Raw genomic sequence first — 25,844 nt, forward strand, 5'->3', positions numbered from 1 at the left:
TTCACCTGCAGGGGTCTGTTAATGTCAAGTGTGCGATCCCGTGATTGAGCACTTGGGTACGCGACTCGGGGCTCATCATGGCAAGTGTGCTCTTCATCCCCAGCCAAATTACTTTTCTTCTGTCCGAAGCATTTCTTTTTCTCTTTCATTCAGCGAAGGCCCACTAGAAACAAACTTTTTGTTCTTTTATTTTTGAAGGAGATTTGTTTTTCTGCCTGACATGGAATTCTGGGTTGATATTTTTTTAAAGTTTTTATTCCTTCATCTTCTAGCTTATGTCATTCCTGTGAGAAATCACCTGCTGATTTTATTGTTGCTCTTTAGTAAGTGATGTGTCATTTTTCTCTGGATACTTTTAAACTTTTCTTTGTCATTGGTTTTCAGTGGTTTGATTACGGTGTCCTTAGAATTGGTTTTCCTTGCATTTATCCTGCTTACGTTTTCCGGAAACATTCCAGTTGATGTAGAGGTGTTTCACTGGGCTTTAAAGTTGTGTTTTTCTGAGGACGATTGTAGTGCAACATTGTTTTGATACTGTGTTTCAGATGTGTGTATGTCCTTTTTCATAGAGTGCTTTTTGAATTATTTTCATATTAACGTTTTTAAGTAAAATTTAAAAACCTATTCTGGGGTTCTCAAAAATTCCTCACATTATTTATCTTGACCTGTGAAAATAATCTTTGAAAGTGTGTATTTTGTACTTAAAGAATAAATTATTTGTTGTCATTTTAAAATTCTAAGTCATGGGTATAATTGCTGATTTATTTCTCTGTAAGTGTTGTATAATGGATATCATTGTTTTTTTAAATTTTGGAATATACTCCTTTACGAGGCAGAACTTTTTTCTTAGTTTAATTTCTCATCTCAAATCACTTGTACATGGAAGCCTGAATAAATCCTTTTGAAGTTAATAATGGGCATCTTTGCAATTACTCGTATATTGATAATCCTAAGTTTTCACCAGCTCATTCTGTCTTTATGTAGTACATCATAAAAACTAGTACAATGAACACTTTTAAAAAAATTATTTTAGAAAGAGTGAGAGAGAAGATAGCGTGAGTGGGAGGGGCAGAGGGAGAGGGAGAGAGAATCTCAAGCTGAGTCCCCACTGAGCAGGGAGCCCAATCTGGGGCTTGATCCCAGGACCCCAGGATCATGACCTGAGCCAAAGTCACACGCTTACCTGACTGAGCCACCAGGGCCCCCTAATGAACACTTTTTAACTGATGAATTCTGTAGAGAAGAGTATATAATTGAGTCGTTATTTTTTGTGTCCTCTATAATCCGTCATTTTAGAAAAATTTGGAATGAAATGTAATATACATATGTATTTCTTTGATGCTTCAGTATCCCAAGATTGTCTTAATGACTAGTGTTTAGCCCTGTTTGTATATGTGCTGATTAATAGGGCATTCTGGTTAATATATTTTTTAATGTCATGAAGCAAAAGACAGACTATTGAAGCCAACTAATTGTGTCATTTTAAACAAATAGGACCACGTTATGTGGTACAAATAGGTGACAAAATTATTGACTACAATGAAGAATTCCGCCTTTTCTTGTCAACAAGAAACCCGAATCCCTTCATCCCGCCGGATGCAGCCTCCATCATTACAGAGGTTAACTTCACTACAACAAGAAGTGGGTTGCGAGGACAGGTATGTACGGGCAACAAGGAGTGACCTCCGAAATCTCCCGTAGCTTTGTGTACTCGGTAGATACTCTGAATTGGAATCGACTTTGTGGAAGTGACTAGCATTTAAACTTTTGAAACCAACTTGAGAATGTATTTGTGAGTTAGAGTCAAGCATTCGGGTTTATGTCATCATTTGTGTTAGCCTTGTGCATTTGTTGTCAACACCAAATTGCTGCTTCTCCCAGTATCACATTAATTTTAGGGTCCCTTTCTGTCATGTGTGGTAGAGTTTGAGAGAGACAAGGATCACAGATTAAGATCAGCACTACTTTTTCTGTTTTAATTGTGAAAACTGAAGTTTAAATGTGAGAATTGCATTTAACTGACCTGTTGGGCTGGTTGAGGGCGGGTGTTTGACTCCCTGTCTGACATTTTTTTTCCCACTAGAACATATGCATTTTTGAATTTTCATATCTGTGTATGACTTCTTACAATTTAGACCATTATGTGAATCTCAAAATGACTTTTTTATCTAGGCTTTTACTTATATAGTTCCTCACTCATTTTCCTTTTAAGGCCATCATGCCTGTTGACTTGGAGTCATTCTATTTTTTACTCATCTAAGAATTGTAGACTCTTCCTGTTTTGATTTAATATGATAGTATATATTTGTTACAATTTTTTTTTTTTTTAAAGATTTTATTTATTTATTCGACAGAGATAGAGACAGCCAGCGAGAGAGGGAACACAAGCAGAGGGAGTGGGAGAGGAAGAAGCAGGCTCATAGCAGAAGAGCCTGATGTGGGGCTCGATCCCATAACGCTGGGATCACGCCCTGAGCCGAAGGCAGACGCTTAACCGCTGTGCCACCCAGGCGCCCCTATTTGTTACAATTTTTACTTAATTATAATTTTTAAAAATTTCTTTAAAATATTTTTTCTTATAATAACATAGCTCACAGCATGTATTTTTATGGATGGTATCTTTTGTTTTACTTGATAATACTTCTTAGAAGTAAAACTATGAAGGAATTACTCAAAGCATGGCAGAGCTAATTGACAAAATTGTTCATTCTATCTAGAACCTGTCCATCCCCACCCTGAAAGGGGCTGTTCAGATCTGTGAGAAGCTCTCAGCGAGGATGCTTGTCCAGCACATTTGCATTTACATGTTTTATGACTGCCAGTGTCATCCCCAAATTTAAAGTTTCAAGATGAAGAATTTGACATAGCATTTTAAAAATAGTTTTGTTAAGATTCAATTAATTCACCCATTTAAAGTGTGCAATTCAGTGTTTTGTTTTGTTTTTTTTAGTGGACTTGTGGGGTCTTATGTGATAACTCTGTGTTTAACATTTTGAAGAACAGACAGACTTTTCCAAAGTCTGTCTTTCCCACTTTCCCACTTTCCCACCAACAACGTATGAGGATTCCACTTTCTCCCCATCTTGCCATCAGCTGTTGTTATTTGTCTTTTTAATTGTAGCCATCCTAATGGGGATGAAGTGGTATGTTGTTGAGATTGCGATGATATAGTATTTGAAGTAAGATATCCTTTATTTCTTTATGTGAATATTGGCCACTAAAAAAAAAACTAGTTTCCATAGTTTCTATATATTTAATCTAATTTTAGAACTAAATATTACATATTGATATGTTAGGTAATGCAATGTCTTACAGATACCCTATAATATTTAATATTTCATTGATCAGTTTAACTATTTTGCCTCTTTTTTTGTCAGAAATAATTGTGCAGTGTCTCATGTTTAACTAGAAAGAATCAAATGAGTTACATAATATAATAATTGTAGTATTTGGTCAAGCACAAAGCCTGTTTGTGGGAAGTTTATGTTCTGTTTTGTTTGAACTTTACCACTAAAATAACTTTGACTTAAAAAAAATTTTTTTTTAAGCTTTTGGCTTTAACTATTCAGCATGAGAAACCTGACTTGGAGGAGCAGAAAACAAAACTATTACAACAGGAAGAAGATAAGAAAATACAGTTAGCCAAGCTTGAGGAATCTCTTTTAGAGGTAAAATTTAGTTATTCAGGGTGTTTTTTATATTACATTTTTTTAATGAATTTAATTAACATTTTTTAAAAATTTAATAGTACCTTCTACATGTTTTTGTTTTGTCAAAGACATGTCAATATATATCTTAAAATCAAAATATGAAGAGAAAAAAGTAGACGTTTTGGAATACAAGATCTTAAGAAGTAATGCTAATTAATGTCTAAGACAAGTAATTTTTTAGCACTACTCTCTTTGTACCGTATTATTTCACTAATAACTATTATATGCTTAGAATTTCAAGCAGTATTAAAATGTAGCATGACATTATGATTTAATCTGTAACTTTTAGTTTTTATTTTTATTAGATAAAATTAATACATATGCAATGCTTTGATGATATAGTATATAATAATATACCCTGTCATTCTCATAAGCTATAAAATGTTGAAAATTCTCTTAAAATAACAAAAGTTTTTATAAACATCAAATTAATGATGGCTAATATGAGCTGCTTTTAATTGGTTATTTTAATATGTATGAAAATGTTTACATTATTTTATTAATTTTTGCTGCAGACACTTGCCACATCCCAAGGGAATATTTTGGAAAATAAGGATTTGATTGAATCTTTGAATCAGACGAAAGCAAGCAGTGCACTTACTCAAGAGTCACTTAAAGAATCTCACAAACTCCAAATTTCCCTTGACCAAGTAATTACTTCCTTTTTTTTGGTGATCATATATCATGTTTTCTTAAACTTTTATGTTAATATGATTAAACAGTGTAGACAGGGGAATGACGATTACAAAAAAAAGAAAGCTCTTCAGAAACCGCAGAGCCATGGGTCTGATTGATCCTGCCGTAGAGGGGGGTGAGATGCTCAGGGCGCCGAGAAGGACTGCCGGCTTCTGCTAACTTCTGGCGTAACATTACCTCAAGTTCTGAAATTGAAAATGAGAATATTGAAAATGACCGTTAAAAGCATCTGTGCCATTCCTGGAGCTTTTTAAAATTAAGGCATGTTAAATATATTGAGTTGTAAGGTGTCTTTTCCTTTAAAAATATTGTCTCCCTTAAAATGCTATAGCTTAAAATGATTTTTGCCTTTCTTTTGATAATCTCTTTTGTAAACTTCTAACCCAGGTTCAAAGCAACACATCGTTTCTTCTACCTTCTAGTGATTGAGCTTTGCTTGGAGGCAAACAGACATCCAAACAGGGAGTGTTCCTCTGACTTTCCAGGCTCCAGCCTGACCTGGGCCCTCACTGAGGACATCCTTTCATTCTTTGCCAATCGTCTCAGTGACCTCGTCACATTTTCCTTTCAGTACTTTTCAGCCCTTGTCCAAATTGTACACTTACATATCATTATTGTTTCACTTGGGAAAGCGCTCTGTTGAAACCAGAATACGAACAGATTATAGCCCGCTTCTAACCCAGCCGCTGGGTTTTCTCTACCAGGACTGAGCTCGGCCGGTGTTGTTACACCTCTCATTTTACATTTTACAGCACAGGCATGTCGGACCTCCTGGCCTTCTCCTTCTGAGCAGGCATCACTGAGTCACACCCATAATGTTCCCAGAGTCACGTTTGTAATCCTGGTGCTCAGATCAGAAGGACTCCTGAGAGTCCCACCTGAAACCTGAGGCCATTTACTTCCAGGATTCCTTCCCATCCTTTACAGAGGAAGCCCCTGTGCTCATGGGCTTGTTCTGTGCCTTCACGGAACAATGCTGGGGCTTCCTTGCTGAATGCGGACACCTGTTCTAGTCTCTGCTTCCATTGCTGTTCCTGGTGGTACCAGCCCCCTCCCCCCCCCGACTCAGGGTTGCAACTCTCCTTTCCCGCAGCGGTAGTGGTGCCATGCCCTCTGGCATCACCTAAACCGCTTCTCTCTTGAAATACATGATCGCATCGTTTATTCTCTCATTGTAATTGCGTACCTTTCTCCTTGCCTTGTCCGTCATGCAAGTGCTCTTGGTCCCCTGTATGGTCACCCGTGAACCACTTCCTCCTCTGTCATCTGCGAGCTAGAGAATTCTTTAAATACATTGCCCTCAGTTTTATAAGAATGAGAAGAACTAGATGGTATTATTCCTTGTAGTTATACAGTTCTGTGATTTGTTGCACTCACTATGTAGGACTAGTGAGAGCGGCTAGCTAGGAGCGGAGCGGCCTGCAGGTGGCAGGAGAGCGCTAGCACTAAGATGTTTTCCCACCCAACCTGTGATCCACAGGAGCGGGACGCCTACCTTCCTCTGGCTGAGAGCGCCAGCAAGATGTACTTCATTATCTCTGACTTGTCCAAAATTAATAACATGTACCGTTTTAGTTTGGCTGCATTTCTCCGACTTTTCCAGCGAGCTCTGCAAAACAAACAGGTATGCCCTCCGTGACCCCACAGCTGATACTGGGTAAGAGAGATCCCTTGAGTAGGTGCTTAATTTAGAGGAAGAATTTCCTGAGAAAACTTGTTTAGAATTCTGTTTCAGAAGACCATTGTGTAAAATTGTGTAACAATTTTAAACTGTATTTAAAGAAACTAGTTCCTTAATTGTATTTTATGTTCTTAACAAACTATCTCAGTGTGATGGTCATCTTAACGGAAATGATTTCAATTCTGAGTACAAATTAATAAGTAATAGATTATCATTAAAATGGTATAAAGGTAAGAAATTACTACATAATCTCATTCCTTGGAGAAAACAACATTGAAAATTTCATTGTTCATCTTTGTCGTTTGGGGCTGTGCTACCTGCCAGGTATTGTAGTTAAGGAGGATAGGGGAGTATCCTATGCGTCAAGTTTGTGCGCTAATAGAGGGAAGGCTATCTTAACGGATATAAATGGTCTTAACCTAAAGGTATCACACTACACTGTGTTTACAGTAAGTATTAGTACATTCCAGACAACTTTCATGCCATAAATGGAAACCTGCACAATATTTTTGACGATTGTGAGGCTGTACAGTGTGCGCCCTGTGAGCACATGCCGTGTGGACGTTTTCCTGATTGTGCTGAGTATCCTTGGACCCCAAACTTGGCAGATCAGACCGTGCTTTTTTTAGGCTCATGAGTTCTGTGGGGAGTTTGGTCAGGGCTAAGCAGAGATGGCTGACCTCTGTTTCACAATGTTTGGGACCTCAGCTGGGACGTGAGAGGAAGAGAGGGAGTGGGAGGGCAAAGCTCCCCTTGCAGGCCTGGTGCCTGGGATGGGGGCTTGGTGAGGAGGACTCCATGCTGGGCTTCCTCATAGCACAAGAGTAGCGGATTTCTGATAGGACATCTTGGGGGCCTAATGTGCATTCCAGTCCGTGAGGCAGAAACTGTTATAAGTCAGCCTGGGGTTGATGTCACCTTGCGGTCTGGTGTTTGGCGGAAGCAGTCACAGACCTGCCCATGATCGAGAGGGTGGGGGAGAAGACCGCGCCTCTTGACAGAAGGAGGTCCGAGAGTGTGCTTATGGTTTCAGACAGCAACAGACATTTATGGTTTCTCTTTTTTTCAGTGGGTTGCTTCTGTAGTTTTCTTAAATTCCTAGACTTGGATGACTGGGACCAAAGTGCCTGTTTGTAAGCTTTCTGACAAATCCCGTCTCATTACCTTTGGAAACATGTACTGTTGGTGTATTGAACTGAGGCAGTGAGAGCGCCTTTTCCATCTTCATCTCCACCAACAGTGGGTTATATATATATAAAATAGTGTGTGTGTGTGTGTGTGTATGAAAAATTTTTGCATGAAAAATTTCTCATAAATTACTTAGAAAGTATACAATAAGTTCATTTTAAGCTCTTTCTTGTCCTTTAGTTAAAGAATATTCCTGTTAAAAGTCAGTGACTTTGAAGGAATATGAGAACTGATGAATAGGTTAGCAGTTCTGCGTGAACCCAGTGAGAACATTGGTAATTTTGTGCTCTTTACAAAAGTGTGTAGCTCAGTGTCTCCTCGGAAACCATTGGTCTTCGATAGTGTGGCTATTGAATAAGATTGACCTTTGTGTGTGTGCGTGTGTGCACTTGAATTTATTTTAAAAATCAGTATAATTTTAAATATGTAGACTACAAAACTGGTTGTCCAGTGTGCTGGAGATCATTAGGTCTTGTAGCAATGCACAGTCTCACGATAGGTGTCTTTTAGTGGATCCAGGGTTCCGTGTCACATGTGGTCTTCGTGAGCGAGTAGTGACAGGGAGAGGCTGTTTCCCATGTGAGCTCTCAGGTAGGACAGGTGCCACCAGGGCCGGACCAAGGTCTGCTGCATCTGAGCACCAGCTCGTGGGTTTTTGTGCTGCTGTCACACACCATCCTGCTTATCCTGGACGTGTTTCTCTAAACTGATAATGTTGTCTTATGAGGTTTTTTTCTTGTCAGTTATAATCATAAGGAAGCCAGAAATTTAGCCTAAATAGGATACCATGATTGCTCTTTTCAAGGCATGTATCCTCCAAGTGCTCCCTGAGGTGAGATGTAAAACTCCTATCACACGTAGGGAACCAGACCAGCCTTGACGATGTCCTCCGTCCTGTTTCTACACCAAGCCCTTCTTCAATAAGCAGGGGAAATAGCCATTAGTGATATTTTTTGAATCATGCCAGTCCTGTACAATGGAAGTACAAAAACAGATAAACTAAAGGTGGTACGAGTTCTTAAATAGCATCAACATCAGAGTTATTGTTCATCCTTAGTTAACATGGAAGGCATGGTTTAAGATTGTTTAGGTTCTTATATCGAGGATGAGAAAATTCTGTATTGGGTGGTTCTGGTCACTCTTGTTATGGGGCTGGATTGTTATTATAATACAAGTAATGAAATGAGTTTAACCCATACTTGTATAGAAGTATTTTTAATGCTATTAGGTCTCAAAGTGGTATCATCAAATTCAATTCATATTGTATTATTGGAAGTTGACTATAATTTTCATTCACTGAAAGCCTTAACCCTGTGCATTAAAGAAAAATACATCAAGTGTTTTTATCGTATTAGTGTACAAATTTAATGCACTTCTTTGTTTGGTCCCTTGAGTTGACAAGGAGTTGTCCCAGAAACAGCTTTGAGTCGGGAGGAGTAGTTTATTAGTGTGATTACGCTATGGGGTATCATTTAAATGTTATAAATTTCCTAATGGTTTTTCACTTTTCAAATTGGAATCTACAGGATTCTGAAAATACAGAACAGAGAATCCAGTCTCTTATCAGCTCATTAAAACATATGGTCTATGAGTATATATGCCGTTGTCTATTTAAGGTAAGAAATACTGTTTGTTCACTACCTGTACTTTGATTTAATGCTGTGTTACAGTCAGATTGTATAACCCTTTCCCTGCTGGAAATGTATTCTTTCCCAGCATGATGTCATTGCTCAGTGGAAGGTCTCACAGCATTGTGGGATCTGGTTGTGCAGGAAGAGACTGACAGGTGAGCAGGGGAGAGCATCACTTCCTCTACAGAGTTGTTAAAATCAAAAATATCTCTTGACATTGCCAGTGTCCCCTAGGTTGGGAGTCAAAACTAGTTCCTACTCCTGGCATTAGGAAGTAAACTGATGCCCGATCCTGAGTATGACATTTGTTACAGATGTCTTGTATACAAGGGCCCCCGAGGAATATAAAATGAAATGTATTTTAGAAATTTTTTGAATATCGTAGAAAACAGAGGCTTTTCACTTAGGATTTTGTTTTAAGTACCAGTCTTTGGGTATAGGTTGGTTTAGGTTGAGGGAGAGCTTTGTAGAGGCAATTAACTACATGAGAGAAATAGAGTTATTATGGTCCAATTATGTAGGGTTCTTAGAAAATCTTGGAAAAGATACAGTTAATACATTCTTTAGAAGGGACAGTAACTTTTATGAGTAGAGACAAAATGTTGTTGATCTTTACTTGAGACAAGGGGTCTTATTGGAAGCTCACAGACCTATAGTTGGGCATTTCTGTAGGATGTTTTTTTAATAACTGTGGAGACACCTATATAGGTCTATAGACAGCATATATGTGTATTTTGGAGGTCTTATGGTTAGCTGTCCATCTGAAAATCACCTGTTTGGCCCCAAATTTTAATTTGTATACATGAGGAATTATAAGCAGATGATCTGGGGCATCTGGGTGGCTCAGTCGGTTAAGTGTCTGCCTTTGGCTCAGGTCATGATCCCAGGGTCCTGGGATCGAATCCCACATCAGGCTCCCTGGTCAGTGAAGAGCCTGCTTCTCCTCTTTCTCTGCTTTTCTCTCTCTCTCAAATAAATAAATAAAATCTTAAAAAACAAAACAAAACAAAACAACAGATGATCTCAAAGTCCATTTTGTCCCTAAAATGTAATGATTTTAGATAGATATGAGGATGGTATCTCTAACATTCGTATAATGTATTATTTTTCATTAATACTTAAACATTTTTATTACACAGACACAACTTAAAATATTTTCTAATAGAGTTTCAAACTTTATGGAACTATATATAGAAAACTAATGAGAAGAGCCCTTGGTCATTTCTCCCCGTTCCGATGCTTCACTCCATTAGAGTGAACCAGTCCAAGGCGTGGTTGGTTCCCTATTGTCCATTTCCTTTCTCTTCATGTGCATGTGTGCAAATACATAATATTTTTCCTTATTATGTATTTTGTTCTGTTGCATCTCTTTTGTTGTGACAGCTCCTGAAGCTCTTGCCATAAGTAGAAATATGTTAACCTTGTTATTTTTAGTGATTGTGTGGTATTCGTAATATAGTTATATGCTGTTTTATCTACTCTGTTGATAGATGTTATTTATATATTTTTTTACTATTATGAGTGACTGCAGTGAAATTCTGTAAAACCATTTTTATGTACATAGGTATTTCTATTCATTAGATTTCTTCATGGAAGTATAATTGCTGGTCCAAGAAAACATACTTTTCAAATTTTGTTGAATATTATCAAATTGCCTTCTAGAAGTTTTTTTTTCATCAGTTAATAATGTTACCCAGAGAGCAATTAAGGTATCTCCTTCCTTACATCCTTGTCAACCCTGGATATTATTAGTCTATTTTTTATCAAGTTATGGCTTATAAATATTTTTCATCTCCTCTGAGTTTTTATTAAAGCTGCTTATTTTTACTTCCTCCCTTACTTACCGCCGTGTTTGTTGATTTTCTTGGTATTTTAAAGAATAATAAGCTTTACTTTACGGAACAAGACCACTTTATTGTAATTGTTTTTAAATTTTATTTTTTAATCGTTGGATTTATTTTTTGATATGAATTTTTATGATTAGCTTTTGAATGTAGCTTTAATCCTCCTTATTTTTCTAGCAAATATATTAGAGCTGCAAAGTTTCATTTTGATCACTCTCCTAATAATATATTTAATGCTTTTTTTACTTTCTTTTCAAGACCTATGCACTAAAATAGTCTGTGATTATCACGGACCTGCACTTATTTTAAGGTGCCACCTAAATCCTTATGAAAGTAGATGTGTTATAAATATTCTTGAGAAACATTTCAGTGGAAAGATAATACAAACTTTCATATTCACTCCAAAGATTAGTAGCTGATTAGGAATTTCTTGTTTCTGACCTATATGTCTGTGACTCTGTTTATGTATTCTATTTCATTTTTAGTAATATCTTATATTTACTGATGAGATTTAAATCCTTATGTCATACATTTTGTAATGTAATTAGGGGAAGATCTGTTACATGTTCAGTGTCAAGACGATTTAATCTATCAGTGGAGTTTAGTTAGGGTCACTTCCTGTAATAAGACATGGACGTGAGGCTCCAGCCAGCGGTTTATTGCACAACGGGAGAGCTTGGAAGGTTGAACATGCTCGACAGTGTAGTGCCCATGTGGTTTTTATTGCCTGTCTGGAGAAATACTTTTCTGTTGTGAACAATTACACTCGCTTTTAAAAAGCTGTCATGTATAATTCTTAAGACATATTTTAATTGGTGATGGAATATCTGGTTTCTAATATTCTCATTTCTCTATCAGTAATATTTATTCAGTGTGAATTCAGCATTCCACAGAGTTTCAGTGTTGAATAATAATTCGGAAATCATATTAATTGTAAAGCAATGAGGTACATTTCTCGAGATTTAGCATTATAATCTGAATTAGGATGGAACCGATTTCATATTTTAGCAAAAGGTTTTTGGATTTTTAGCAACCAGCTTCCCATTAAAATGCCTGTGAGTTTCTCTTGCTGAGGTTGCTGTTGTGTTGGTGACAGAGAGACAGCGAGAGACCCTGAAACAGAGGCTGGTTATTAGTATTTACATCACACCCAAGGGAAAGCAACTTGACCTGCAACAAAAAATGATTGACTTCTTTTGTAGCAGAATATTTAGACTTTTAATAAACAAAGCCAAATGGAGAAAGCTGTTGAGCAGTTTCACTTGAGCTTACTGGCTCTGCCATTCTTCTTTTTTCCGAGAGATCAAAAGTGTTTATTTCAGTAACCTAAGTTGTTTGGGTAGGATAAGTAGCATATTTGGTTCCCCAAAACTTACGATTATGATGGAACTGTGTACAAGTTAGTGCTTGTCCATATCATTTCTTCTTCCCAGTTTATCATTTGGAATAAATGCAAAATAGTGCAAGTTGCTGTTGGAGTATTAAATAATTTCCACGTACATTGGATGAGAGTAGAGAAGAGGGCTGGAAGGAGGGTGTGGAGAGCATCTACTCTGAGTGCCTGCCCTTCCTCGTGGAAGTGTTCCCTAGGAGAGCTCTGACGTGCGGCAGCAAGACTGGGGAGGTACGAAGAGCTCACCTCATCTCCCTCTTCGAAGGAATTTGCTAGTTGAGTAAAATACAGATGAATCATACAATCCCAAGACGCTCTTATTTTTAAAATGTATTTATCCAACAAATCAATTTGGATTCTGGTATTTTTTTCTGTCAAAATATGTTTTCTTTTAACAGAAAAGCGGAACTCTGATTGGATGTTTATAAATTTTGTAACTTGTTGCTATTAAAACGAATCCTGATAATTTGGATCATTTTCTTCTGCTTAGGAGATTTTGAAACTCAGCATTACATCTAACCCTTTAGACTTTCTGTAAGTAGAGTTGGATCGCATAGATCGTTCATTAGGATGTGTGACTTAGCGTGAAGCACAAAGGCGAGTACTCGAGCTCTGTGCAGGCTTCACGCGGCAACATGGGTTTTACACTTGCCTCGAACGTACTGAGAGCGATGAGTAGAGCAGAGCACCAGTACAAGGAACAGATTCCTTATTCTTTCTACTGCTTCTTAGTCTCTGAGAATCATGAGGTTTATAGGCTATTTTTAAGGTAAATTTCCTCTTCAATGCACTATTATGTAGTATATCAGGTTACTGTAAGCGGCTGGTTATTATCCGTCACCTTCCGGTGTTCCAGGCACTGTGCAAGTACCTTACGTGCGTTGTTATTTAATTCCTACAACAGTCCCATTCTGGAAAGGAGGAAATCAAGATTTAGAGCTAGCGCCTTTCTGTAGGTTATTCAGATGTGGTGGATGTTGGAACTAGAATTTAAATCCACTCTGCTCGATGCTGGAGACTTAGGCTGATAGGGTGTGAGTGAAACAAAATTGTTGTGTCTGGAAAAGTGAACTGCATCCCAGCTAAGAAGTGGACTTTAGGATTTCCGTATCTCATAGGAATCTGTGCTAATGGTTTTACCCTTTATAAACATTGATGAGTGTATCTGATGATGGAGGATGGAATGTGTGGCTGATCTATATTATATAGTTGTCTCAGGATTTTTCTTCATTCATCTAATTATGTCGATCAGTTGAGACTCTGCTTATTATATATCCCCTCGATATTAAAGAATTTTGTAATAGAACCTAAGTGTAATGAGATAAATTGACATTCAACTAAAACACCTAAATTTTCTGATCTGATGAGCAGTGTAGATCAAGGACTTAAGAGGTACAAAATATTTTCTCAACTGGATATTGACAGGTTTTTTGTTGTTATTGCTTGAAGTAAGTGTTTAGACTGTCCATAAGCTTGATTTATTCATTCTTAATTTGACTTCAGTTTATTTGCAAATAATGTGTTCTCTCAGCAAATTGTATTTTTAGGAGTATTTTTGAGTCATAATTGTTCTTTATTATAATATTATTATTAAATACTTATGGCTAAGAGGATTCATTGGTAGAGCTGGCCACCAGATGGCTGCCAGCGACAGCTTCCTTGGCCATCTTTGGTCGGGAAAACCATCAACAGAGATCCTGGTGAGCCTGGTTTAGGCCATGGTACCTTATGCCATTATCTGTGAAGGATATCATGGGGTTGGCTCAGCTGTGATTATACGTTTATCCCTAAGGCCACGATGTCGTCTGGGACCAGAACACAGAGAGAAGGGGAGCCACCATTATCCATTTATTGACTGTATATTATGTGGCTTATTTTTTGCCAACATTTTGGGGCTTGGCCTCTGTAATAATCAACAGTTCACTTACTGCAGCGGCTAATCTGAGAATCAGAGTGGCAGGGCCTTGCCTTTTCTTCATTAACCATGGAGACTGCATTATTTTTCCTTAGGTCAAAGGAAGAAATGGCTAACATAAATAATACTATGAGTGAATTTGTGTGTATAAATTACCTTAATCCTTATTTCTTTACTTTAAATGAAGGATGCATTTTAAATATCCATTGATGTGTAAATTAAGCCTCTTAGTAGCTTATATAGCCAGTCACCGTTCAACCTCAAATCTGAATTTTTACTTTCTGAGACCTAAGAACACTGCACATCTCCCCAGATGGCATGTCTTGCTTTTTATATTTCTAAGTCACATGGGAGTTATTTCATACACATGGTAGTTGATTGTAACTTTTTTCCACACCTGAGCGATGGCCATCTGCTTAAAGTTTTTCTACTTTGAGAACTCTTTTTTTTGGTTTTGGTTTTGGTTTTTTTTAGTCATCGACTATATTATGGCTGAAAAACACATGGTTTTTATTTATTCACTTAATAAGCATTTGTTGAGTACTTGCTATATACATACTTTCATAAAGAAAATTATTCTTCTGTATTGTAATATTCAAGACACTGAATCTTTCCAACAGAGGGGTCACTTGCTGGTAATCTTTAAGCCTTTACAGTTACTCCATGCGTAGACTTACAATCATACGCACCTACTAGATACAAAGCATTGTGTACCGTGTGGGAGAAGCTATACAAAATGATTCAGTTATACACTGGTGGGAAAGATGGTGCTTGTGTATATGGGTTTTTGTTGTTAATAAACATTTACTGTGTTTTTTAACAGAAATGAGATAAGCTTATTTTAGAAAATTTACAAAATACACTGAAGAAAAAAAGAAGAAAACAAAAATAACCTATAGTTATGAAAATAAATCACTGATGAAAATTGATACCAGTTTTCCAAGTTTTTTTGCAGATATATATCCATATATGTTTATATAAACATATTGCTCCTTCCATAGTGTGGGCTATCTGTATATATTGATTGAATATTATTTATGATAAACTTTTTAACATTTAGGTTGTTTCAATTTTTCCTCCATAATAAAAAATCTTGTATTAAATATCCTCATTTCATATCTATGAATACAGTCATCATCCCTTTGCTTAACTTTCTAGAAATGAAGTGTCTTGATTTAGGGGCATATAGAATGTTCTGGATCATGTAAGCATACATGATGACAAATTGAAGAATCCTAATGCAGGACGTTGATCTTCTTGGTAACGGCTAATTCAGACCTCAAATTTGGATTTCAGCTAGTTAAATAAACTTACATTTTTTAAATGAGATGTATCTGATGACCAATCTTCAGCATTTTCTCTAAAACTCTGGGTACTACTTTCTCTGTCCATCCCACCCACAACTTGGAAGTGGTGTTCTGTGTAGGTACCACCTGAATAGTCATTTCTTATGTTCGTAAAAGTAGATAATTGAAAGAACACAGGTTTTGTGAACTGATATTCAGGACTGTGCTTTTTAAAAAACACAAATTTAGAAACCGCAAGATAACATCTGTTATTCTTTTCAGGCTGATCAGTTGATGTTCGCTTTGCATTTTGTTCGAGGCATGCATCCTGAACTTTTTCAAGAAAATGTAAGTGGGACTAAAGGAGGAAAATGTTAGAGTTACATAGAAGTTTGGTAATGGGCAGATTTAGGGTTAGAGCCGAAATAACTTTAGTCTGGAAATTATCTGTGAACCTCTTAATTTTTTACTAGGTTAGGAATTTGGTGTAAAACGCTGATTTCTATTTCTCCCCTCTGGGTGAGCCCAGTATTCAGAAGGGACTTACCACAGTGCTTCTGGACCTTTCTGTGCCGCAGTCCCTTGCTTGTCTTCCTCGTGCAGGTGGTGGAGCTGATGCACATGCAAAGTGAAACAATCGGGGTATATAGCTGCCTTATGTATTCCCTTCGCTGACTTACTCTGAGTCAGCATCAGAAGCTTCCTGGAGCCCGAAGCCTTACGTTAGTCTTTTTTATGTGTAATTTATCTTCTTTGTCTGTAACTTTATTTCTCGTCTGCCCTGTCACCCTCTCTCCAACTTGAAAAGAACCTCGTTCCAGTTAGAGCTAACTAATCCATCTCTGCTGTGCTTCTAATATTTCAAAACAAATTATTTGTAGATGATTTTCTGGTTATGATGCCATTATCATCAAACGAGACTAGAGTTGCAGGGTAGGAAAGAATAGTGTATGGACAGTGCAACTTTGACCTAGTAAGTAACCTTCACCTCTACTTGGTCAGATTTCATGTCCTGGATTCTCTTTGTCTGAATACTTGAAAGAATGCAGACCTTTCCCTATGCCTGTTTTCTCTCTTTGTTTCTAATTCCACGTGTTCTGGCTGACTTGTATTGTTTCTCCTGAATTTGTTAATTTGGCTCCTTTTATTTCTACCATTAGCTTTGATGCCTTTCCTTCCTCCTGTATCATGATTTTTACCAAGATCAGTACGTTCCACACTGTTTAAGATTTAATATTCCCTACTTTTCCCTGTTGGACTGTACGTAAATATAGGGAAAGGAGAACATTTTTCTCTAACTCCCACCTAGTAAGAGTAATCTATTCTATTCTATTCTATTGTGACTATAATTTCAGTAAGAGAAGTGAGTGGTCATGCTGGGTGGAGGCAGGAAGTAATTTTGTTTTTCTTTTTTTTTTTCTATATTGCTCTCAAATTTTGTATGTTTTTTTCTTTATTTGCCGACCACTATGAAACAAAGAATATGACAGTGCCCAGTATTATCTGGGGGAGGTCAGGGTGAAGACAGAGATTTTCTTGGAGCGCTAGATTCTATAACCCTGGATCAGTCATGATTCTGTGGATTAATTTAAAAAGTGAATAGTAGCAGTCTTCTCCTAATCTGTTGGAAAAGATATCAATGGAAGTACTTTTCTCTGTGTTTTCCCAGCATACACAATTTTTAAATTTTTGGTGCACTTTATTGTTTATCTGTTAGTGAAAAATGGCATGTAATGGGACAAATTAAGACAAATCCTGCCTGAACATGACATAGAAATTTTTTGATGTTGAAACATTATATAGGGAGAGAAATTGTATTTACTTTTTTTGCTTTAATAAAACTATTTCTCGTAGTTTGCATAGGAATGTGTTATGTTGGTACATGAGCTCATTCTTGATGTTAATGTTGTACCAGAGGTGGGAAGATGTGACATGGGTTTTATTTTTTTTCCATGTCCTTAGAAAAAGCTGCACTGTAAGTCATCGTATAGGGAAGTTGAGAAAACTCAGTTAACTGGTTAGTATATTTGTATTTTTTGTTTATTCGTATTTTTATTTGATAGGAATGGGATACGTTTACAGGTGTGGTTGTTGGAGACATGTTGCGGAAAGCTGTAAGTAAAAATAATAAAATTATTTCACTCTTAGGGAAAATAGTTCTGGCTTTGACTTCATGAGATGTTAGTTGCTTCAGAGGAATTTTAAAGTATTGTTGAAATTATACTGTAACTAGAGGAATATATCCTTGCCTCTACTATCATACTATAAAATGGACCTAAATAATATTTTTTGTCCTTAAAGACATATATTCTTATGAGAATAATGCTAATTAGATACTAAGAAACTAATACAGTTTCTTTCAGTATATGTTATATTCCAAGAACACTTTATATAATCCTGAAAAAATAAAATTTGTGTTATGACTAGGAAAACTCTCATATAACTGAAGTTTAAAATTTATTTTAAAGTTTTTGATAATTTCATTCAGATTTATCTTTTTCTCTAATTTTCTATTTGAACTTGTAATGAATAATATTTTTCTTCAAAGCAGCATACCCAAACTGTAATGCAAAATCTAGATTATGTCTGAAATGCAAGATATTATTAAAAATAATGTAAAATTTATGGCAGTTATTTATTACAATTTATTACATCTTTCTGAAGTTTCATAAAAGATTATGGACAATGAAAATGAATGCAACATTTGTGCAAATGATTATCTATACCTTGTTATATAGAATTTTACAATAGTAAAATAAAATGAGTTTTTCAAATTAGTCCTTGTAAAATTAGCTAGTCACTTGTTAATTTTTCTAAGTTTGAATTTTACCACATATACCAAAGAGAATAATTGCTCTCACAAAGGACTCTCAGCAAAGGATCCGTGACCAGCTCCCGTCGTGGATAGACCAGGAGCGAAGTTGGGCAGTGGCGACACTGAAGGTATTCATGACTTTTCTACCGTGGGGGATGTTTAAGCTTCTTCTGTGTTTGAGTTACCTGTTGATTTTTTACCTGCTTCCTACTCATACTCAGTGTTGATACTGCTGTGAATATGCCGTCAAATCCCTGGGTAAAAGGGTGTCAAAGAATTATTCTATTCTGATGAGTCCTTTAATCCTAAATTAAATCTTTGATTCAACATATATATATATGTTATCACATATGTAATATATATATCCTATATATATATTTATCTTCTTTGTAACTTTATTTCTCGTCTGCCCTGTCACCCTCGCTCCAACTTGAAAAGAACCTCGTTCCAGTTAGAGCTAACTAATCCAGAAATATATGTCTCCATATGTATGGAGATTCTGTGCTATGTATCCAGCGGGGATGGAAAGATAAGTAAACAAAAGATCTGCTGGGAAATGTGGAGGCCTTATTTACAGGATAATTCAGGGTTGGTAACGAGAGGCAGTGCGATGCTAAGAGGTTCAAATTCAGACTGTTTCTCTTGCTTTTATGCATCTTTGAGATACCCCTCACCGCATCTCCTTTCCATCTGCCGTGGCTCCCTGGTTTTGACTCTCGTTGTTCGCTGGGCTTTGCTGCAGAGCCCCTGCTTCCCATCTCACATCTTTCTGTTTCGTTGGATCCTTTATGTTTTAAAGTTGGCTTCTAATTCAGTTTTTTCCGCCCTATAAAACCTTCAGGTGGCTCGTTATCACTCACAGGATAAAGTCCATTGTCATTTGCATAAAAGATAAGACAGCCCATGACCTGCTCCTTGCCCACCTCTTCTGTTCTGTCTCCAGTCCATCCCTACATGTTTCTTGCACTTACGGTTCCCGTTCTTACCCCTCTACCTGGAATGCCTTGTGGCTGTGTTTACCTGTCAAACATCGATTTCCCGTTGGAGGACTTCTGTCTCTTCTGTTGGCATATATCTTGAACATTCCTGAGTCAGACAGTGCAGTGTGTCTGCCTCTTCTAGGTTGTAAGTGCTTTGAGATTAGAATCTGGGCCTTGTGAAACATGATGTCCCTGACATTTTGTGCAAAACCCGACTCACACGTTCCTTTGGTTATTCAGTAAGTGCCTACGATACTCCAGGTGCATAGTTAGTTTTCTGTTATGTACTTTTTTTGGTTGCACAAATTAAGATTACGAGTGGACAGGCTAATGACAAAATAGATGATGTAAGTTTTGCATTGTTCATATAGTCCATTGAGTTAAAGTATTTATTAAGTATAATATGCTGGTTGACAATGGAAAGCACATATGTATAAAAGTCTTGGTTCCTTCTTTCTAGGAGTTTGTCACCTAGTGAAACACTTTTGATGCAGTTATAAGACCTGGCTTATGAACTCCTAAGGGGAAAATTAATAATTATTGTTTGAACAGTGGATATTCAGTCACACTTGGGGGAAAAAATCTTACATTTGTGACCTAAAAATTGTAATGATGCTTTTTTTTCCCCCGCATACTAATTTCTATTGAAGTAAAGAAATGCAGACTATTTGGGGAAGACAGCTTTCCTATTCAAAAGAGGTTTATAATACACATTAATGTTTTATTATCAGTTTACAAAACATTTGTAGTGGATCATATTTTTTTGGTTTTTATTTAAATTACAGTTAACGTATAGTGTAATATTAGTTTCAGGCATACAATTTAGTGATTCTATGTGAATTATCTTATTTAGTTATCAAACCAACCCTAAGAGATGTATTATTAAATTCTCTTTTTACCGATGAGAAATGAAAGTCAGTAGTAGTGAGTTAAATGAATGAGCCTAACGTTTCTTTTTAATTTAACACATACTGTTGAAGATCCATTACGTGTCAAGCAATCATATTAAATACATGTATTGTCTTACTTTATCATGACAATAAGCTGATGAGGCCATAATTATGCCTGTTTTAGAAAAGAGGGATGCGAGGTGAAGAGAGGCTAATTGAGCCAGGATTGGACAGGTGGGAAGTTTTGGAGCTGTGATTTCAGCTCAGGCCTTTTGACGCCAAAGTCGAAGCCTTCATTGTCTCTATTTTCCAGCTACAGGGTTTTCTTTCTCTCTGTCTTCCCCGACTCCCCAGCTCCCCTCCCCCCATTCCAGAGTTTAAGGTGGGTGCCGAGGACAGGGGCGTGGGCCTGGGGAAGGAACACAGCTCAGAAGCCCAGCTGCCAGCGGTTCTGTGTCTGAACTCAGGCCTCATAGGTCCTCTCGCGGGGAACGAAAGACAAGACAAATAGACTTCTCTCAGAATCCGTCCGGAGGTTTCTTCTTTCTTCCCCTGCTCTGTACAGCTGCTGTCCCGTGACGGTGGCACATAGTAAAGCGCACCGGAATAGCTCGCCATTACCGGTGACTGCTGGCGACTTACTGGGTCCACAGCTTTATGCAGAACTGCAAAGTCGATCACCTCCCTGAGGATTTTCAAGGACCGGTGAGGTAGCGGCTGCTGCTGTCCTCACCAGCGCCATGCGGCGCTTCTCAGGGATTAGAGCTGCGTGCTCCCCACTACTCTGGCCTGCCCGTCTCCCGGAGGCCTCGTGAGTCCAGCCAGTAGGTTCTGCTGTGTTGTCGGTCGTCTTCCTCGCTCGTCATGTCCTTCGTGCCCACGACTGGTGAGCACAGTGCCCGTGGAGGGACGTGTCGATGTTTTCTGAGAGGAAGAGCCTGCGCTGAGCACAGCGCACTGCAGAGAGTCTGACAAGTACTCGGGGTGATGTGGTTGGCGCCACGCTGAGTGCAGCCCTGGGGACATGACCGGAGTCTAACGGAAAACCGGCACGCCACCTCCCGGCCTCAGATTCCTGGCCAAAACATGCTTGCACAATGTGTAGCATAAATTGGTAGCAGTAGGCCCTTATACACTAATTGCCACTAAATTTAATAGACTACCATCAAGTGTTAGATTCTAATAGGCTTAGATCACTTATTAAAAATAATTAAAGTGAAATGTACTTAATTTTCTGCTGTATAAGTTTAATTTTAGTTAACTTATGTAATGAAATTTGGACAATATAATGGGTTATTTGGAAATGAATATAGCTACTTGGATGAAGCATCCTTAAGTACTTGACTTAGGTTTGTATTATGTGGCATTCTAGTACTACACATACAGGTCTTCCAAATTCACCATTATTTTCGATAAAAGTTCTCCGTCTATAGAGGTTTACATTTCTGATCTTGTAACCCACTGTTGATAAAAGTTTGGAAGAGAAGCTGCCAGAGGGAAGGGGGGATGGGCAAAGTGCATGAAGGGGAGAGGGAAGCCAGGCTTCCGGTTGCAGAACGAGTGAGTCACGGGAGTAAAAGGCACAGCACGGGGACTGCAGTCAGTGGTGTTGTGATAGTGTTCTGTGGGGGCAGCTGGTGCTACACTTGTGGTCAGCACAGCATAGTTTAGAGATTTGAATCACTATGTTGTGTACCTGAAAATAATGTAACATATATACTCAAAAAAATTATACTAAAAAATTTGTTTTTTAATGGGCAAAGGACCTGAATGGACATTTTTCTGAAGAAGACATACAAATGGCCGACAGATACACAAAAAAGGTGCTCCACATTATTAATCATGAGGGAAATGCAAATTAAATCACAATGAGATATCAGTTTACAACTCTTAGAATGGGTGTAATTGGAAAGACAAGTGATAACAAGTGCTGGTGAGCTTATGGAGAAAAGGGAAAATATGTACCATTGGTGAGAATAAAAATTGGTGTAGCCGTTACGAAAAACACTATGGAGATTCCTCAAAAAAGTAAAAATAGAACTACTATATGCTCCAGCATCTCCACTGCCTACTTCTGGGTATAAGTCCAAAGGAAATGAAATCCGTATCTTAAGAGATATCTACACTGCCATGTTTATGATGATTATTATAATTCAGAACACCCAAGACATAGTAACAACCTCCGTGTCCATCAATGGATGGATAAAGAGAATGTGATCTATCCATCTATAATGGAATATTATTCGTCCATAAAAATTAGAACTCAGAAAAGCTGCGAGGGGGGTGGAGGTTGCCATGAGCTGAGGGTTGTGTGAAATGGGGAGAAGTTGGACATCGGGTACAAATATCTGGATATAGGGTGAGTTCTGGAGAATCTCATGTAGTTTGGTGGCTCTACGTAACAGTACTGTTTTGTGTACTTTAAATTCACTAAGGGCGTAGATTCTGAGTGTTCTCACTACAAAAAATGGTAACTTGTGGGTTAACAAATGTGGATTTACTTCATTGTGGTGATTATGTCACAGTGTCAGTGCCTATCAAAGCACTCCTTAAACATGTGTGATTTTGTCAGTGATGCCTCAGTGAGGCTGAGAAGATAAAGTGTGGAAGAGAGGTGCTGTTTGAGGTAGAAGGGAGTGAGTATGCTGAGGAAGACCCTGAGAAATGGTATTGTTCCTGCTGAATGCTCCGTAGAGACTGGTGAGGAATCTCGGGTAGAGATTAGTCAGTAGACATTTAGAGCATCTAGAGGCAAAGGACGCAGCCTGTTTACGGATGGGATATAAATGAGTGTGGGGTAGAAAACAATGCTTTCTTAAGGATTTGACGTTGATAGGAAATGGGGCGTGTTTTTATAATCCGCTGTGGAACTCCGGTGTGGTGGCGCTTCCCACGCGCTGCTGCTGTCAGGCCTTTCTCCACACGGTGCAGAGGGATAGGTACCAGTGTTTCTACAGAGACCAGATTTGTTAACTTCCAAATATCGATTTAATACGACTGTGGAAATGTTTAATTTTGTCTAATTCTGGGTTGGCTAGTCTACTGCACTATTTCTGATCTAGAAAAGATTAGGTGAGCCAGTATGAAGGGGAAGACAGCTGATAGACACCCGTTGGGAATTGGTTTCTGTTTACTTGCAGCCGCGTGTACGCACGCGCACCCACGTGCTTCGATCTGCTTGTTGCTCACTGCCCAGTGTCATGTCTGTGTTTTAGATCGCTCTCCCCAGTCTGTACCAGACCCTCTGCTTTGACGACGTAGCTCTGTGGCGGACCTACTATCACAGTTCAGTGTGTGAGCAAGAGTTTCCATCTATACTGGCAAAGAAAGTGTCCTTATTTCAGCAGGTGAGTTATCTAACTGCCTAAGAATAACCTTTCTGTTGTCATTCAGAAGCCATGTTACAGGAACAAGTAGTTTTCCTGTGGGGAAGGGCTCTCTGCTCATGCTCGTTACCCTGACCGCGACATCCCTGGCAGAGTTGCTGGTCGGGGGCCTCCCGCTGTGGCTGTACTTACCACCCCCCACCTCCCCCAGCGGGTGACTGTGCCGCAGAGACAAGTCTTAGAGAAAGACACTCCGCTGTATGTGTGCGGGTTCTCCGCTCACTTCCCTGGGCTGCTTCTGTGGAAGAGACTTCAGGATGAGGAACAGGGCATTTCCCCCACTCTGTATCCCAACAGACCAGTGGACCTATTGATGGGTTCCAGGCAGAGGCTGAGCGCTGGTGGGGGCTCCGGGCCAGATATCCGGGTCTGAGACCCTTGATGTGGATCTCTTCCCTTGGCTGCTGGCGCTTCTGTCCTTGTGTCTCCGTGCTGAATGCCACTTTACCCAGTGCGGTTTAAAAAAAGAAGGAAAGAAAACTAAGAAAAGCTTTATTTGAGAACTTAAACATCTAGGTATATACATAATTGAGCATAAGAAGAGTGATTTGAAAATATTAGGCAGGATTTTGGGGCCTCTGTTCTCCTGTCATCAGAAGTGCGCTACTTAGGTGCCCTTGTTTTCACCTGCCATCTGGCCCCTCGTTAGAGACTGAAGGCACCGCTGACCCCGTGGCTGTTACTTGCTCACGGTGACTGCTGACGAGAAGTTTGAGGAAATGAGTGGATTTTATTAATACTCTCACTAGTAAACACGTGTTTCGTGTACACCGCTTGTGGCAGTTTGTGTCAGTCAGTGTTGCAGAGCAGCGATCGGTGCTGACACGTGTTAGTAAACATTTGTTTAACTCACCGACCTGAGCGGCTCTTTGAACTGCCTGTGCTCTGTTTGCAGGTTCTGGTGGTGCAGGCCCTCAGACCGGACAGACTGCAGAGCGCCATGGCTCTGTTTGCCTGCAGAGCTCTGGGTAAGTGCGGCTGGGGCCCGGCCACTGACCACAACTGCCTGTTCGTCCTGGACGTTTACTGTGTGTTGACCTTAGCTGAGAAGGTTATAAGGTCTTTTCCTTCTTTCTGCTTATCTTAAAACCTCTGCTGGATTTAAAAAAAAAAATGTGTGTTGGATGTGACTGTACTTAATGTTGTATTAAGTCTGGTGCATAGTTGACATCCTATATTTAGTTACGGTGTTTGAAGTTTAAAAAATTATTTTGTGGTGACAGTCCTTTAGACATTTATACATTTGTTCTTAATTAGGACTTTAAAGCAGGGGATCAAATGTTTGACTTAGATAATTAAAGTAAAACAGAGAAATAACCATAGTCTTGCAGGGAAGGGGGGGGAAGCCTTAAAAATGAATTATTTTTGTTCTACAACAAAAAATGAAGGATTTGTTTGTCTTTTAGGTTACAATCTGTGCAATCCTTTTTTAAAATCTCTCAGTCTTATCAGAAAGAATGAAAAGTTATTCATTTGTAAACGAACTATACCGTGTTTTGATTTGCTCGAGAGAATTTGGAAAAACTATGTTAAGGAAAGACTACGTAAAGTATTTTCGTTGAAGTATGGAGTCATCCAAGAATAGTGAATCTTTATTCTAAACCACAGGAAGTTTGGAAGTGAAAAATCTGGCATAAGTAAAAAAGTATGCTGACATTTTTTTTAGAAATCCTCCATTTCTTTTAACATTTTATTCATCTGTGAAATTTTATGTGGCAGTTTAAAAATTTTTTTATTAGTTTATGTTTTCATTAAATTACAATTTCTTATATAAACAAGCTCAGCAAAGAATTTTAGGAAATTGAAAAAAAATATACTGGGTGTTCCATGCTCCTCACTGGAAATCTTTGCTGAGCGATCGCCCTCCTGTTACCTTGTAAAGCTGTTAGTGTTGACTATAGCGGGTCCTGTTTTGAGAAATTGTCCCAGCTTCAGTTTTCTCTCGTGAACACTCTCTCTCATGTAAACTTGGGTGTTGGTGATGATCTGATGACAGCTGACACTCAGACTGCTCTCACGATACACTGCGCTCATCCACTGTAATCCTCAGGGTGGCACGATGAGGGCTGTTTCTAAATGTCTATTTGAAGATGGGCAAACGGGATCACCCAGCTAGTAAATGACAGAATTCAAACCCAGCTGCGTAGTTCGTGTTCTTACTAAACCCTCAGTTTAGAGGGATATTTTTGGCAGGTGCTCACTTCGGTACAGTCACTCCATACACACATCCGTCTCCACCCTCACCGGATGTGTTAGTTTCCTGGGTCTTGCGTGAGTGTCACAGACCAGGTGGCCGCAAGCAGCAGTAATGTGTCGTCTCTCGGTTTTGGAGGCTGGAAGTCCAAGGTTGGTGTTTCTGCAGCGCCCTGCTCCCTCCGAACCCTGTAACAGAAGCCCTCCTTGCCCCTCCCTGGACTCCGGGGGTTTGC

General features: G+C 38.5%; 1 protein-coding gene and 1 long non-coding RNA gene across 2 annotated transcripts in view; one reads left to right on the forward strand and one right to left on the reverse strand.

The window, feature by feature from the left end:
* The window catches only part of DYNC2H1 (dynein cytoplasmic 2 heavy chain 1), a 292,248-nt gene that overhangs the window by 129,335 nt on the left and 137,069 nt on the right, over positions 1 to 25,844 (forward strand). Inside the window, 10 exon segments of the mRNA XM_034665650.1 lie at positions 1,495 to 1,658; positions 3,549 to 3,668; positions 4,226 to 4,360; positions 5,887 to 6,030; positions 8,802 to 8,891; positions 15,627 to 15,692; positions 17,408 to 17,458; positions 18,210 to 18,287; positions 23,245 to 23,376; positions 24,311 to 24,383. Of these exon segments, the coding sequence (XP_034521541.1) occupies positions 1,495 to 1,658; positions 3,549 to 3,668; positions 4,226 to 4,360; positions 5,887 to 6,030; positions 8,802 to 8,891; positions 15,627 to 15,692; positions 17,408 to 17,458; positions 18,210 to 18,287; positions 23,245 to 23,376; positions 24,311 to 24,383 (1,053 nt within the window).
* Positions 4,368 to 16,033, reverse strand: LOC117803305. Its single transcript, XR_004626988.1, has 4 exons — positions 15,892 to 16,033; positions 5,902 to 6,015; positions 5,593 to 5,679; positions 4,368 to 4,591 (listed from the first exon to the last, which is right to left on the reverse strand). It is a non-coding gene; the product is annotated as an uncharacterized LOC117803305 (long non-coding RNA).

This window comes from Ailuropoda melanoleuca, chromosome 8, assembly GCF_002007445.2.
Source record: "Ailuropoda melanoleuca isolate Jingjing chromosome 8, ASM200744v2, whole genome shotgun sequence".
NCBI lineage: Eukaryota > Metazoa > Chordata > Mammalia > Carnivora > Ursidae > Ailuropoda > Ailuropoda melanoleuca.